We start from the raw sequence: 14,144 nt of genomic DNA, 5'->3' as shown, positions 1-14,144 counted from the left end.
ACTTCTGGGGTCCCAAGTGGACTGGGGTGGACTTCTCAGCGCCATAGGCTCAGAGCCTGGGGGCCCCACACCTGGACCCTCAAACCGACCAACCACAGGTTCTGAGTGGTTAACGGATTTGTGGCTCAAACTGACTCTAGGATGATGAAAAGGATAGAGGACATTCTTAGTAGGGGCTGAAGGCTTAGGATCTTGAGTCTTGAGGGAGGAGGGGCTGAGCGATTTCTGTGTCTGAGGGAGGAAGGGCTGTGGCCTGTACTCTTCTGTCTGAGGTTGGAGGACTAGGGCAGGGTCCTCTAGTCTTGAACTTGAAACTTGGAGTTGAAGGAAGGGGCTGGGGATCTGACTTTTTTTTCTTCTTCCCCCCCCCCCCTTTTAAAAAAAAATTTTTTTTGGCCAGTCCTGGGGCTTGGACTCAGGGCCTGAGCACTGTCCCTGGCTTCCTTTTTGCTCAAGGCTGGCACTCTGAGCCTGGCACCTGAGCCACAGCACCACTTCTGGCTGTTTTCTGTATATGTGGTGCTGGGGAATTGAACCCAGGGCCTCATGTATAGGAGGCAAGCACTCTTGTCACTAGGCCATATCCCCAGCCCCCTTTTTTTTTTTTCTTTTTGTTAATCCATGGTGGGGCTTGAACTCTGGGCCTGGGTGCTGTCCCTAAGCTGTTCAGCTCAAGGCTAGTGCTCTAGGATTTTGAGCCACAGTGCGACTTCTGGTTTATTCTGGTGGTTAATTGGAGCTAAGAGTCTCACGGCCTTTCCTGCCCAGACTGGCTTTGAACTGCGATCCTCAGATCTTGGCCTCCTGAGTAGCTAGGATGACACAGACTTGAGGCACTGGTGCCTGGCTGGATATGACTTTTTCTGAATCTGCAAGAGGAGGGGGTTAGAACTTTAAGGTCAGAGGGAGGAGGTAACTTGGGTGGCAGAGTGATCCAGCTGGACGTTTTCCCGCCCCACCCCTCCCACGTCCTTATCTCCCACCCTCATAGGGGAGGAGGCAGTATATTTAGTCTTTGTCCTCCATCCTTATCTCAGTGTCCTCACAGAGGCTTGAGCCGACAAGGGAGACTGAAGTCCCAGGACCTCCAAGGTCACCCCGGACACCCCTCCCTGATCTTCCGGGAGCCCCCTTCTCTGCCTCCCACCACCCAGGCCTGAGTCTTGGCATGGCAGATGAGTGAGTGAAGCCGGGTGCCCAAAGGGAAAGGAGGTGTGGGGGGGACTCCAGGGTTCCTGGGAGGCATGGGCTACCAGGCTGGACACTGGTGTGAGGACGATGTAGAGGCAGGAGTCCTTGGGGGACATGAGGTAAGAATCGGGGAATCAGACTCCAGGGACCCCTGGGAAAGTGCGCTGGTGACCCTAATATCTTGTCAGCAGGCCCTCTGACCTTCCTTAGGGGCAATATGACAGAGGTCCACTAACCGCCCCTCTCCCTTGTTTCCCCCCTTCCAGGAGCAACGAGGCGGTGAGTGTCATGGGCTAAAGCATGGGCTGGGGCTCCTGACCGGGTCCTACACGGAGGGGTCTGCAGTGGCACAGGGGCTGGGGAGGGTTGGGGGCCTCTTGGTGGTGATGTGACCCCTCTCCTTCGTCCCCAGGCTGGGGATCCAAGCCCCGCCCCTGCCCCCATCAGACGTCGTTCCTCTGCCAACTACCGGGCTTATGCCACCGAGCCCCATGCCAAGGTGGGCGGGGCCTTGCAGCGAGGGGCGTGGCCTAGGGGGCGGGGCCCTGCCAGGTGGGGCTTCTTGAGTGTGGAACCCAGAAGGACCTAGCACCTCCTGAAGGATGGGCGGAGCCAGGTCTCAGGGCCAGGGGGTGGGGCTTTGCTTGTGGGCTGGGGTAAGGCAGGTGGGCGGGGTTTCTGAAAGGGACAGGTTCTAATTGGTGGGAACTGCCTGTGGGCGGAGCTCTGTTGTAGGTTAGCTGGGGGTAGTGGTGACTGGGCGGAGCTTAGCTAGAATCGCAGTCCTAGAGACCCCTAGCTTCCCATGAACTCAGGATGCAAATGGGAAGCACACCCAAATCTGTATCAACTTGGCCCTGGGTGTGTGGGTGGGTGGGTGGGGTGTCGCAAAGTCCTTCCCACTGTCCGCGTGTTCCTCCTTGACCCTTTCACGTGTCCCTCCTTGACCCTTCCATGCTCCATGTTGCCCTGGCAGAAAAAGTCAAAGATCTCAGCTTCGAGAAAATTGCAGCTGAAGGTAAGGCTGTCCTCCTTCGGGTAGGTGGGGGGGGGGTGGACCGAGAGGGGCTGGCCTTGAGGGGCTAGATGGTTGGAAGAGAGAGGGTGAAGTTTTATCAGGGTAGGGCCTGTGTCCCCCCTTCTCCTCCGCAGATGTTGATGCTACAGATTGCCAAGCAGGAGCTGGAGCGGGAGGCCGAGGAGCGACGCGGGGAGAAAGGCCGGGCCCTCAGCACCCGGTGCCAGCCTCTGGAGCTGACGGGGCTGGGCTTTGAGGAGCTGCAGGTGATGGTTCCTGATCAGTGGCCGGACATTCCGGGGACTCAGGAGTGCAGGCAGGCAGAATCTCACTTTCTACTCAGGGCCTAGGAGTCCAGAAAAAAAAAGAGCTCAGGAAGAGCCCAGAACAGAGCCCAGGCCCTGAGTTCAAGCCCTACAACTGACACACACACACACACACACACACACACACACACACACACACACACACACACACACACACGGCTTCCCATACTGGACTCTTGTTTTGCTCAAACCTAGCTCTGTACCACTTTAAGCCACAGTTCCACTTCTGGCTTTCTGGTGCTTAACTGGAGATAAGAATCTTGCAGGCTTCCCTTCCAGGATTGGCTTCAAACCGCAATCCTCACATGTGAGCCTCCTGAGCAGCTAGGATTACAGGTGTGAGCCATTAGCACCTGCCTGGCTGAAGCCTTACTCTTGGGAAAGCAGAAAGTTGGATGACTGCCACCTACATCTTGGAAACCCAGAACTTGGTTCTTCTAGTCATAAAGCTGCCAAATTCGAGGACTCCCAGTTCTCTGGATCCTAGGCTCCAGCCTATTACTTCCAGATCATAGGGTCAGGCCCCAGCCCTCTTCCCTCAGACCCAGATGTCCTGACTCTAGCCTTTTTGTTCAGAGCTGGGGGTTCAGACCCAGCCTCCTCCCTCAGACCTGGGAATCCCTGTCTTCATTGCCCCCACAACACCCTCATTTTCCTCCACCAGGAGGTATGCCGACAGCTCCACGCCCGGGTGGACAAGGTGGATGAGGAGCGATACGATGTGGAGGCCAAAGTTACCAAGAACATCAAGGAGGTGGGAGGCCCTGGGGGGGGGGGGTTGAGGCACTGGGCCTGGGGTCTCAGTCTGGCTACTGCAGCTGCTTTTGGTGGCAGGTCTCAGGAGAGTCAGGACCATTGTGACTGATGAGCACAATGCGGCAAAGGAAGCATGTTTCAGCGCAGGAGCCATGGGTGCAATGCATAGATACGCTGTGGGAATGTGTGGCTGGAGCACTGGGCATTGTAAATGAGCTCAGGAATGGGTGGGGCCTTGTGACGTGCACCTCACTGGTGCAGGATGTGTCAGAAGTGTTGGGGGATGAGGCTGGGGCATATCTGACAATCCCAGGATTGTCCCCCAGTACAGTAGCAGGGGTTCCAGAAGGTAAGCTGAACATTGGAAGGGACTGTAGAGTAGAAGAATGGGTGGGAGGCATGGATGGGAGGCACCGAGGGACAGGCCTCCACTACCCTCAGATCGCAGACCTGACCCAGAAGATCTTTGACCTTCGTGGCAAGTTTAAACGTCCCACCCTGAGAAGGGTGAGGATCTCGGCAGATGCCATGATGCAGGCACTGCTGGGAACCCGGGCCAAGGAGTCCTTGGACCTGAGGGCTCACCTGAAGCAGGTGAAGAAGGAAGACACTGAGAAGGTGAGTGTGGGCTAGGCCCCTGGGGAGGGGCGGTGAGGTGTGACAGCCCTGGGGTGGAGACTGAGAGCACGTGTGGGTGGAGTTGGGGGCAGCTGGCAAAGGTGTCCTCTGTGAGAAATGCAGGGGGACACAGGAAGTGCAAGGGAAGGCAGGAAGTGAAAGCACAGGGGGGACACAGGAAGTGCAAGAGGAAGGGAGGAAGGGAGAAGCATGGGGCGGAACAGAAAGTGCATGAGGAAGGCAGGAAGTGAGACGCATGGGGGGTACAGGAAATGCAAGAGGAAGGCAGGAAGGCAAGAGGAAGGAATGATAATGCATTAGGAGAGAGGAGGCAAGAATCAGGAAGTTCATGATTCTACTGGAAGTTCATGAGAGAGAAACAAAGCACCTCAGGAAACAAAGAGGGAAAGACAGGAGCATAGGAGGAAGGGAAGAAAGAGGCTGATGGGAATTGTACAGAGAAGACCGGAAGTATTTGAGAGACACAGGAAGTAGAAGGGAGAAGACAGAAGAGTAATAGTAAGTAAAGAAGTACTCAAGAAGATAACAAAGTATGTACGGGGACAGGAAAGCCATGAAGGAGACAGGAAGTTTGTGAGTGGGATAGGATATTCCATGAAGGGCACAGGAAGTGCATAAAGGGGGCAGGATGTGCCAGGAAGGAAATAATAAGTGCACAATGGGGACAGGAAATGCAGGGAAGGGGACAGGAAGTGTGTGAGGGGAGCAGGAAATACATGACGGGGACAGGAAATGCATGGGGGAAATTGTCAGAGGGGACACAAAAGGTGCTAGAACCAGATTCTAAGGGGAAGGTGGAGGACACCCAGGGGATGGGAGACAGGAAGAGATCCTAACCTTTTACCCTATCCTCCCCCCCCCCCGCAGGAAAACCGGGAGGTGGGTGACTGGCGGAAGAACATCGATGCACTGAGCGGAATGGAAGGACGCAAGAAAAAGTTTGAGGGCTGAGCCTGCCTGGGCCACCTGGACCCTGTGATTTTTCCTGAGGAATAAAGCCTCTCTCTGAGGCAGAAGTGAATAGTGACTGCGTGTCTGCTGTTGTGGGGCCGGGGCCTGGGAAAGGCAGGGAAATAGAGGACAGGTGTCCTCAAGCCATGGTGGGGCTCAGGCTGGCTGGCTTTCTACCATGGGCCTTGTCAGCATCTGTACAATGGTCACAGCTCAAAAGAGAGGGACAGAGACACAGGTGGGTGGTGACAGACTGCCACAGACTCACGACAGAGGAATGAACAAGACAGATAACAGAAATGCAAAGGAAGGAAATGCAGACTAACATACTGAGCATCAGGTAGAAAGAGGAACCCAAACAGGGAAAAGCCACACAGACCCAAAAAGACTCAGAGAGAGCTAGAGGGATAGGCACATGCCCCCCCCCCCCACTGAATGCAGAGAGAAAGCCAGAGGGAAACTGAGGTATGGATAGACAGACATGCACAGAAAGATTGGGGCTACCAGGAGTCACACACACAAAGGGCAGAGACAAAGACAGGATAGAGAAAACTCCTAGAGAAAGGAGAAACAGTGAAACTCAACCAGAGAGCCCAGGAAAGGCCTAGAAACAACACATAAAGATGAAGACTATGAGGAATGGAGCTACGGAGCCTGCAGGGACTAGGAAGCATGTTTTCCGAGATTGGCACCCCTAGAGTTCAAGGTCATAGCTTGGTTGGAAAGGGAGGGGGGGCCCCCCACAGAGGCTACCAAAACAGATCCATGTCAGGTGTGTGGGGGGGAGGGTGAGGTCATTCCAGTTTAATGACACCCGTCCTCTCCCTTCCCCCCTACACCTGCTCCCCAGCTTTAGCGCCTGTTGTCACCAGGGTGGCATTCTGATGGCAGACAAAGGGATGGGGGTGGGGAGGCGGAGACAGATGGACAGAGATGGAGAAGTCCAGAAAGCCAGGGATATACAGATGGAAGCTGCAGAGGCCAGAGGCAGCCTACATGAACGGGTTGTGAAAAGAGAAGTGAGCCCCAGAAAGAGGGAACAGGAAGCGTCCTTGTACCCTCCCTTGTCATTAAGCATCCTCCTAGCACTGGCTGTGTGCCCATCCTAGGCACTTTAAAGCTTGGGGCGCTGAGTTCCATAAGGGAGTTAGTTACTTAGATCTCTTTTGAGGGGGCCTGACCCAGCCAAGGCTCCAGGATGGCACTGATGGCATCTTGGAGCAGCTGGGAGGTATGGGGACCCTCGATCTGGAGTCACCAGGGAGAGGAGAAGGGGGAAGCAGTCTCTGAGCCGTGGCACTTGTGTTTGAGCAAAGGAATTCTCTCCCCTCCCCTAACCCCCTGGGGCGGGGCTGAGAGCGCAGCTATAAACCCCCAGCACCTGTTGGCCCCAGTGCTCTCTGCAAAGGTTCCCATCAAGGTTAGAGCATCTGTGGACCGGCCTTAGGTAAGAGGGGCAGGGGCCTCTTGGGGTACCCATGGCCTAGGGGAGGGGAAGAGGGATGAAGGTAGGCACAGAAAGCTTTATGTCGGAATGTGGGAGACATTGGGGAATACTCAGGATGGAAGAGCAAATGTTCAAATTTGTGGGCTATTTCTGGGGGAGTGCGTCTTTAGGACTGACTGGGCCTGAGAAGTTGGGGGAATAGCAGAAATCGGGGTGATTGGGGCTAGTGGGTCAAACAGCCCAGAGATTAGATGGTCTCAGACTTTCAGATTTTAGAGATGGAGATCCCAGAATCAGAATATCAGCTTTGGGGGTGTTATAGTGCAGGGTGCTGTGAACTGAACCTTTGACCCTGGAGATCAAGAAATTTTTTTTTGGGGGGGGTTCTTATACCTTGAGGTCTAGAATTGAGGTCCATACCTGGAGATGTTAGGGTATGTGAGCCATGTGTGTGCTTCATGAACTGGGGACCTGAGGATTTGGAGTTAGATGGGAGTGCTGGTCTGTTTCCAGGGGTCACAGATTTGAGGGTGTCAGGATCTATGGGTGTTAGTATTTCGGATCCCTTAAGCAGGGCACTTTGGGGCCTGGAGGGTCACAGAGATGGGAAGGGTAAAGATGAAATGCATGGCACTCAGCCCTCTGTGGATGGGGTGAAGGTGGGGGAGTCCAGCCAGAGGGGGCTGGGGCAGTGGGGCTGGCAGTCCCAGAAGCTCCCCTGCTCCTGTCCCTTCTTAGGAAATATTCCATTCCACCAACTACAGCATACCCCAAAATAGCACTCAGGGTGGGGCAGCCATTGTCTTCAGGCCCTGGTCCCTTCTCCAGCACCCCTAATCCCACCAGATCAGGTTCCTGGACCTGTCACAGGACAAAAGGGGACACCCAGCCTGTCACCGGACAAAAGGGGACAGCTGTGCGAGGGGTGGGGCCTGCAGTCCTGCTGCTGCCCCAGTCACATTCCACGCCTGACTCAAGTGTAGCTTTGGTTCTGGGCCCCAGGCTCCCCCCTCAGACCCAGGGATCCAGGCTACCAGTTCCTCCTCCTTGGTGACCCCCCCTCCGCTTCCGTTCTGGTCCTCAGGTCTCTCCAGGATGTCGGACCCCGAGGATCAAGACTATGAGGAGTAAGTGATAGAGGGGGGCTGGCCACGTGGAGAGCCCCTCCCTCCCACCCTAAGATGTCTAACTGTGCCTCCCTCTCTCTTCCCCACCGTCGGTCCTCAGGGAGCAGGCGGAAGGTGAGTGGAGATGGGGGGGACGCTGGGATCCGGGCCTGGGGATCCCATCTGGGGCGTGGTGGGGCGCGGGGCGCGTCCGGGCGCAGAGGGCTGGCTGCCCGGGCGCCTAGGCTCCTGCCCTGCTCGCTGGCCAAGGACCCGCAGCTCCTAACGCCCTCCTTGTCTGTCCCGACCTGTCCAGAAGAGGAGGCTGCGGAGGAGGAGGAGGAGGAGGAAGGTGAGGCCCGGACCCCCAGGGGAGGTCCAAACTGGACTTCGGGGTCCAGGAAGGGGTGGTGGTGGTGGTGATGGCTGGGCTTGGGGGGCGCTCGGGCCGGTGGAGGCGGGCAGGTGCGTGCGGGCTCCCGCGGCCTCAGCCCACCCTCTAACCCCTGCTCCGGTCTCTCCTCTCCCTCCTGCACCCCGCGTGGCCGCCACCCCTCCCCGCACCCCCAAACCCTGCTTCTCCTCCCGCCCCTCCCAGCCCCCGAGGTGCCGGAGCCGGCGGCTGAGCGAGGTAATAACCGCGACTGCTTGGCTTCCCGAGGACGATTTCGGGGGCCCGGGGACCCCGATATCATCCGGCCAGCCGTCCAGCATCACCCTTCTGCTCCCTGGTAACCCACCCGCCCCGCCCTCAAGCCCCGCCCACAAACACGCCCATCACGTAAGCCCCGCCTTTAAGCCCCGGAGGCGCGGCGCCCTCTGGTGGCCGCGAAGGGAAATGGCCTTGCCGGCTTTAACCCTTTCCCTTCCTTAAAGGACCGGAGGCCCGCCCAGCTCCCAGCCTGGAGGAGCGCTTGGAGCAGGGCTCAGGGTTGGCGCCCCCTCCTTTTCTTTCCCATCCCTGTCTGTCATCTTTCTCCCTCCATATACATTCAGAGGTTGGGGCCTGGGCTCGAGGATGGCAATAGAAACAGGATGTCTGTGTCCCAAAGGGGTGGGGCCTGAGGACAGAGCTGTGGGGTAGCTGGGTGAACAGAGGGGCTGTACCCCCTCCATGGCTGGGCTTTTTACTATTTATTATTATTGTTGTTATTATTATTATCGTGATGAGGATGGAAGCCAGGTCCTGCAGCTCCATAAGCAAGTGCCTTCATTGAGCTAAATCACCACTGCTACTCACCCCTGAGCCTTGGCTCTGGGCTTATAAGGAGGCGAGTCTGGGGACCAAGGGGCCCCCACACTGGGGCTGAATGTATATCTGATGCGTGTGCCCGGCTTCCTCCCGTATGGCCACTCCAGCCTCCCCCTTCCTTTTCCTCTACCCATGCCCCCCATCCCCAGCACTGATTGTAGGGTGCTTCCCTGGGCTCCCAGGACGGAGGCTTGGGGCTGCTCTGAATTCTTGCTAATTGTCTTTTTATATCCTCCATCACCACCAGAAGAGGAGCGCCCCAAACCCAGGTGAGCTGATAAGGGAATATGGGTGCTAGCAGTGCCTCTTTCAGAGGTTTCCTCATCTTCAGAGAGAGGGTGCAGGATAGGAGAGAAGGACGGAACGAAACCAAAGAGCCCACAGGACTCTCCTGCTCTTATCTCGAATCGACTTCCAGAAAACTGGAAGTGGGGCCATGGTTCAAAATGGTAGAGCATTAGCCTTGAGTGAAAAAGCTCAGGGATAGTGCCCAAGTCCTGAGTTCAAGCCCCACAACCAACAAAAAGAAAGTTTCCACAGGTCACCATTCCTTTCTGCAGGAAACTGCCAGGCCTTGCACAGTGCGTGGCAGGGCACAGCCTGTTCCCAGCCCTCTTGGTTAAAGTCTGGACACACACACATACTGGGGCTTGAACTCAGGCCCTGGGTGCTGTCCCTTTACTTTTATTACTCAAGGCTGGCACTCTACCATGTGAACCACACCTCTATTTCCAGTTCTTTGCTGGTTAATTGGAGAAAAGAGTCTCAGGGACTTTTCTTTGATCGATATCCTCAGATCTCAGCCTCCTTAATAGCTCCAGTTACAGGCATGAAAACCAGTACCTGGCTGTATATATGCTTTCTTTGTACAAAATCTTTGTAATCTGCTGTGGTGTTTTTTTTTTAAACTGATGGCCAGTCTCAGTGTAGACTGAGAGCATTTGGGGTTCCCAGGAGCCCCATATTACCCATTGGCGGTCATTCTGGGCAGCATGAGGGCCTCTGGGGTCAGGGAGGTCAGCCTGCTCATGCATTTGCCCACTCTATCTATGCAGCCGTCCAGTCGTGCCTCCTCTGATTCCCCCCAAGATCCCTGAAGGGGAGCGTGTGGATTTTGATGTGAGTGGCGGCTGCCCCTCTTCCCCCACCCCAGGCCCAGGCCCAGCAGTTGTTGCTCCAGTGGCCCTGGGGAGCGGGGAGGCCTGTGCTGAGAACTGTCCCCGGTTGTGCACACTGTCCGTCATCCTTTCCTAATGGGAGAGCCCCTCAGCCTGGGCGTGGTCCCGGGGTCCTGGGGTCACGGGGTCCCTTGCACCCCAGGACATCCACAGGAAGCGCATGGAGAAGGACCTGCTGGAGCTGCAGACGCTCATTGACGTGCACTTCGAGCAGCGCAAGAAGGAGGAAGAGGAGCTCATTGCCCTGAAGGACCGCATTGTGCGTGCAGGGCCTGGGGGGGGGCGGGGTCTTCAGAGCCCCCCACCTCCCTGCGGTGCCTGGAGGGGGGCACAAAAGATGGATTCCCCTAAGCCCAGAACAGAGGCTGAGACTTCAACCTTCTTATGTCTCCTCTTGACTTCCTGCCTGGGGGGGGGGGGGGGAGTGGCTAGTTTGCACCTCCTTATTCTCCTTCTTCTCCTCACCTCCCGCCACCCCCAGGAGCGGCGCCGGGCAGAGAGGGCTGAGCAACAGCGCTTCCGCACGGAGAAGGAGCGGGAGCGGCAGGCCAAGCTGGCGGTGGGTCCAGGCTCTGGGTATGGTGGGCCCCCCCATAACTTGGGTCACCCCAAGTTAACTCAGGACACAGCTCACGCACAGTTCACCCCAAGTTCACTGCACTCATGGCTCACTCTAAGTTCCCTTAGCACACAGTTCACCATCCCTGCGGCCTACAGGGCCCCCTGGGTGCACCCCGCTATTCCCACAGGAAGAGAAGATGCGCAAGGAGGAGGAGGAGGCCAAGAAGCGGGCGGAGGATGACGCCAAAAAGAAGAAGGTTCTGTCCAACATGGGAGCCCACTTTGGGGGCTACCTGGTCAAGGTGAGGAAGGCTTGCAGGCGCACGAGGCCAGTGTTTGGGGTAGAGGCCCAGACGCCTGGTGCAGCGAGAGGAGGCTGGGGCCTGGACTCGTGGGTCTGGGGGTGCAGCCTGGGGTCTGGGTTCCCGGGTCTGGACTTGAAATGGGGTTGGTCAGGAGGAAAAGCCCCTGGGCCCAGGGTTCTGCTCCCCACCCATCAGGCGGAACAGAAACGTGGCAAGCGTCAGACGGGGCGGGAGACGAAACTTCGGATCCTGTCTGAGCGGAAAAAGCCTTTGAACATCGACTACCTGGGGGAGGATCAGCTCCGGTAGGAGGGAGGGTGAGGGAAGGCGGTGGCCGGGCTCCGTGTGGCGCAGGGAGGTGAGGGGACACTGAGGCACGTAGGGTGATGCTGGAGAGTGAGGGTTGGTGCTGTGTGTGTTGGGGTTAAGTATCATCTCCTCTCTGGGCTCTGCTGTCTTCTCTGTGAAATGTGTCACTCACCTAGGACCCAGTTTTGTGTCCCCCCTTCTTCTTTTCTCCTTCGCCCACCTTGTCCTCCCCCCTTTTCCCATTTTCCATCCTCTTCCTCCTTGGTGTGGTTCTGAGAAACCATGGCTTCCTCCTCTCCCTGGGGGAAGCGGTGAGATCTCCATTTTGGATGTGGAGAAACTGGGGGTGAACACCCTTACTCTCAGTGTTCCGGCCACCTTCCTCCGCATCTCTGGGCCCAGGACATGCTGGCTCTTCTCCCCCACAAGCCCTCCCTCCTCCCTGCCAGGGAGAAGGCCCAAGAGCTGCTGGACTGGATCCACCAGCTGGAGTCTGAGAAGTTTGACTTGATGGAGAAGCTGAAGCAGCAGAAATATGAGGTGAGGCTGGCCTTGGCCCCTGGGGGAGGCTGGCCTGGTGGCAGGGCAGGGCGGGGTGGGCCAGGATGTCCCCGCCAGCACCCTAGCCTCTCCCTCTCACCCCACAGATCAACGTGCTGTACAACCGCATCAGCCACGCCCAGAAGTTGTAAGCACTGCCCTGCTCCTTCGCCACTTTGCCCTCTGAGCCTCTGCCTGTGAGACTCCTTGTCCACCCGTTAACGCTGTCTGGCAGCCCCCTTCTAATCCTGTGCTCCAACGGAGTGGGGGCCAGGAATCTTAGTCCTATAGCAATGCTGGATGTGTGTGCGTGTGTGTGTGTGCATGCGCGTGTGCACATCTGTGCTGGTACAAGCGAGACCTCTAGAATGCAGAAGTGGCTCTACTTCCATGCCTCCTCCTGTTTTTTTCATTGTCACAGCTGTAGCTGGACCCTGGCATCTAGTGCACAGTGCCTGGGACTCTGCCCTGCATTCTACAATGGGCTGTTAAGACCTTGCCCATTGCACCAAGGGCTCCAGGCCCAGTGTCCTCAATAGCTCCATGTCTTTTTCTGTTCCATTTTCAGGCTCTCTGTTTATTTTCTATACAATGCATCTTATATATACATATCTGTGATCATGGGGTTTGAAAACTCAGGACTTTACTTTGCTAAGCTGGTTCTTTCCCACTTGAGCCACATGCCTAGCTCTTTCTGCTTTAGTTATTATTATTTTGTTGTTGTTGCCAGTCCTGGGCCTTGGACTCAGGGCCTGAGCACTGTCTCTGGCTTCGTTTTGCTTAAGGATAGCACTCTACTACTTGAGCCACAGCGCCACTCTGGCCATTTTCTGTATATGTGGTGCTGGAGAATCGAACCCAGGGCTTCATGTATACAAGGCAAGCACTCTTGCCACTAGGCCATATCCCCAGTACTTTAGTTCTTTTTTAGGTTCTCCCCCCACCTGTTTTTTTTTTTTTCAACCTGGACCATGATTTTTCCATTTGCACTTTCCACTTCAACTAGAATGACACACACACTGTCACAGTCAAATTTTGTTGGTTGACATGGGAAGGGGGGAACATCTCAGTTATTTTATTTTTCTTGGGCCGGCCTCAGAGTGGGATTTTCCTGGTCTCTGCTTTCCTAGTAGCTGGGATTATGGGCCTGAGCCACTCTACCTGGTACCTGGGATCTCTCTCTCTCTCTCTCTCTCTCTCTCTCTCTCTCTCTCTCTCTCTCTCTCTCTCTCTCTCTCTCACACACACACAGCACCATCCAGCATGCCACAGAAAAGGGGATCCCTTTTCCTCCCCCATCCCACCTATGAACACCTGACTCACCCCCTAACATTGATGCCCACATGCCATCTGCCCCCACCCTCATGGAATCTGAAGAGTAACCCTGCCTGCCTGCGCCTGCTTCCTCCCCTGACTGGGGCGGTGCTTGGCTGATAGAACTCCAGGCCTGAAGTGCTGGAGATGCCCTGCCTGACACTGTGGCTTTCTCCCACAGCCGCAAAGGGGCAGGGAAGGGCCGCCTGGGAGGCCGCTGGAAATGAGCAGCCCAGGACCCCGGGCCCACCTGGAAGCACCGGGAACCCCCCATCCTACCCCCCGTAGGTCCTATGTGCAACTCTGAATAAATAAAAACATAAATAAAAAGCTCTAAATAAAGGCTCCTGAGAGGCATCTGCTGCTGAACTCTTCCTGACCAGTTGGGTACTCATGGGAACTGACATTTTACTGACCATGGACCACCATTTGGGTATTGAGGACTTTTTTTTTGCCCTGTGGCCCGATTTCCTGGGGGGCCTGGCCTACAACCAGCTGTGCCTTTTGGGGTGTGGCCCATGAAACTACATTTCCCAGCATGCCTCAGGCTGTCAAGCTGATGAACTTGACCTCTGCACCGCAAACTGCGTTTCACACCTTCTGCGGGGAAATTTGAGAGTGGTTGTCTTCAAAGGCCTCTGGGATGAAGACCCAATTTCCAATGGGCCCTGGAGTCCTCTCCCCGCCCCCCCCCCAACGGCAACCTAAGCTGTCCATTCATTCAAAAAGGCAGTTTCTGAAAACAAAAAGAATCCTTGCCCTCAGGTAGTTTATTTCTAACTAGAGGGACCAGATAAGCCAAAATAAATGAAGTATACAGTCTATGAGAAGTTGGTGAGATGTATGGGACCCGCAGTTCCTCATCCCACCCGGCCTGTAAATCCGGCTGTTTCCTTTATACAGAGAACTACATCTCCCAGCATGCTGCGGACCGCGCTCTGGCCTTTCCCCAGAGTTCCCCGGGACAGGCCTTTTCCCCTGGACGCCTAGGGAAGAAGTGCGCACTTCGCAATGTGCCTGGGGGCATAGCGGGGCTAGCTACTTCCGCCCACAGACTCCATTTCCCAGCGACCCCTGGGGAGGAGCCCTGACGTCAGCGCGCTGGGCGGGGGCCGCGGGATCCCTAGGCGGCGGGAGGTGAACGGCAGTTCCGGCGGCGGCCCCCGAGCGGGCGGGCTCGCTGTCGGGCGGCGGCGGCGGCGGTTCGGTGCTGCCGGTCGCTCGCTCGCTCGCTTGCTCCCTCGCTCCGTG

The 14,144-nt window shown here is 56.4% G+C and overlaps 2 protein-coding genes across 7 annotated transcripts; both read left to right on the top strand.

Annotated features, from left to right (window-relative positions):
* Positions 1-1,044: 1,044 nt before the first annotated feature.
* Tnni3 (troponin I3, cardiac type) lies at positions 1,045-4,940 on the top strand. 2 transcript variants are annotated; one of them, XM_048330218.1, is made up of 8 exons: positions 1,045-1,179; positions 1,458-1,470; positions 1,604-1,690; positions 2,168-2,209; positions 2,344-2,475; positions 3,200-3,289; positions 3,733-3,909; positions 4,798-4,940. In XM_048330218.1, the coding sequence occupies exons 1-8, from the start codon at positions 1,169-1,171 to the stop codon at positions 4,879-4,881; spliced, it is 636 nt and encodes a 211-aa protein (XP_048186175.1). In that variant the 5' UTR covers positions 1,045-1,168; the 3' UTR covers positions 4,882-4,940. The 2 variants fall into 2 exon arrangements, with proteins under 2 accessions (XP_048186175.1, XP_048186176.1); XM_048330219.1 differs by lacking the exon at positions 1,604-1,690.
* A 1,341-nt stretch (positions 4,941-6,281) lies between these two features.
* Tnnt1 (troponin T1, slow skeletal type) lies at positions 6,282-13,243 on the top strand. Of its 5 annotated transcripts, none has more exons than XM_048330213.1 (14): positions 6,282-6,328; positions 7,413-7,455; positions 7,556-7,569; positions 7,754-7,786; positions 8,033-8,065; positions 8,934-8,955; positions 9,742-9,805; positions 10,007-10,123; positions 10,346-10,423; positions 10,614-10,727; positions 10,926-11,035; positions 11,489-11,579; positions 11,687-11,727; positions 13,075-13,243. In XM_048330213.1, the coding sequence occupies exons 2-14, from the start codon at positions 7,424-7,426 to the stop codon at positions 13,118-13,120; spliced, it is 795 nt and encodes a 264-aa protein (XP_048186170.1). In that variant the 5' UTR covers positions 6,282-6,328; positions 7,413-7,423; the 3' UTR covers positions 13,121-13,243. The 5 variants fall into 5 exon arrangements, with proteins under 5 accessions (XP_048186170.1, XP_048186171.1, XP_048186168.1 ...); XM_048330214.1 differs by having other exon boundaries at positions 7,751-7,786; positions 8,937-8,955; XM_048330211.1 differs by having other exon boundaries at positions 7,751-7,786.
* Positions 13,244-14,144: the final 901 nt, after the last annotated feature.

Source organism: Perognathus longimembris, chromosome 20, assembly GCF_023159225.1.
Source record: "Perognathus longimembris pacificus isolate PPM17 chromosome 20, ASM2315922v1, whole genome shotgun sequence".
In the NCBI taxonomy this organism is placed as follows: domain Eukaryota; kingdom Metazoa; phylum Chordata; class Mammalia; order Rodentia; family Heteromyidae; genus Perognathus; species Perognathus longimembris.
The sequence above is the reverse complement of the archived record's forward strand: the minus strand, read 5'-3'. Positions and strand labels throughout refer to the sequence as shown.

What these genes read in the sequence shown, in the direction of transcription:
- Tnni3 (XM_048330218.1), top strand. An exon ending in CCACCGAGCCCCATGCCAAG is followed by an intron (nt 1,691 to 2,167) that starts GTGGGCGGGGCC and finishes TTGCCCTGGCAG; the next exon opens with AAAAAGTCAAAGATCTCAGC. An exon ending in AGAAGGAAGACACTGAGAAG is followed by an intron (nt 3,910 to 4,797) that starts GTGAGTGTGGGC and finishes CCCCCCCCGCAG; the next exon opens with GAAAACCGGGAGGTGGGTGA.
- Tnnt1 (XM_048330211.1), top strand. Translation starts at nt 7,424, where the DNA reads ATGTCGGACCCCGAGGATCAAGACTATGAGGA. An exon ending in CTGGGGGAGGATCAGCTCCG is followed by an intron (nt 11,036 to 11,488) that starts GTAGGAGGGAGG and finishes CCTCCCTGCCAG; the next exon opens with GGAGAAGGCCCAAGAGCTGC. An exon ending in ATCAGCCACGCCCAGAAGTT is followed by an intron (nt 11,728 to 13,074) that starts GTAAGCACTGCC and finishes TTTCTCCCACAG; the next exon opens with CCGCAAAGGGGCAGGGAAGG.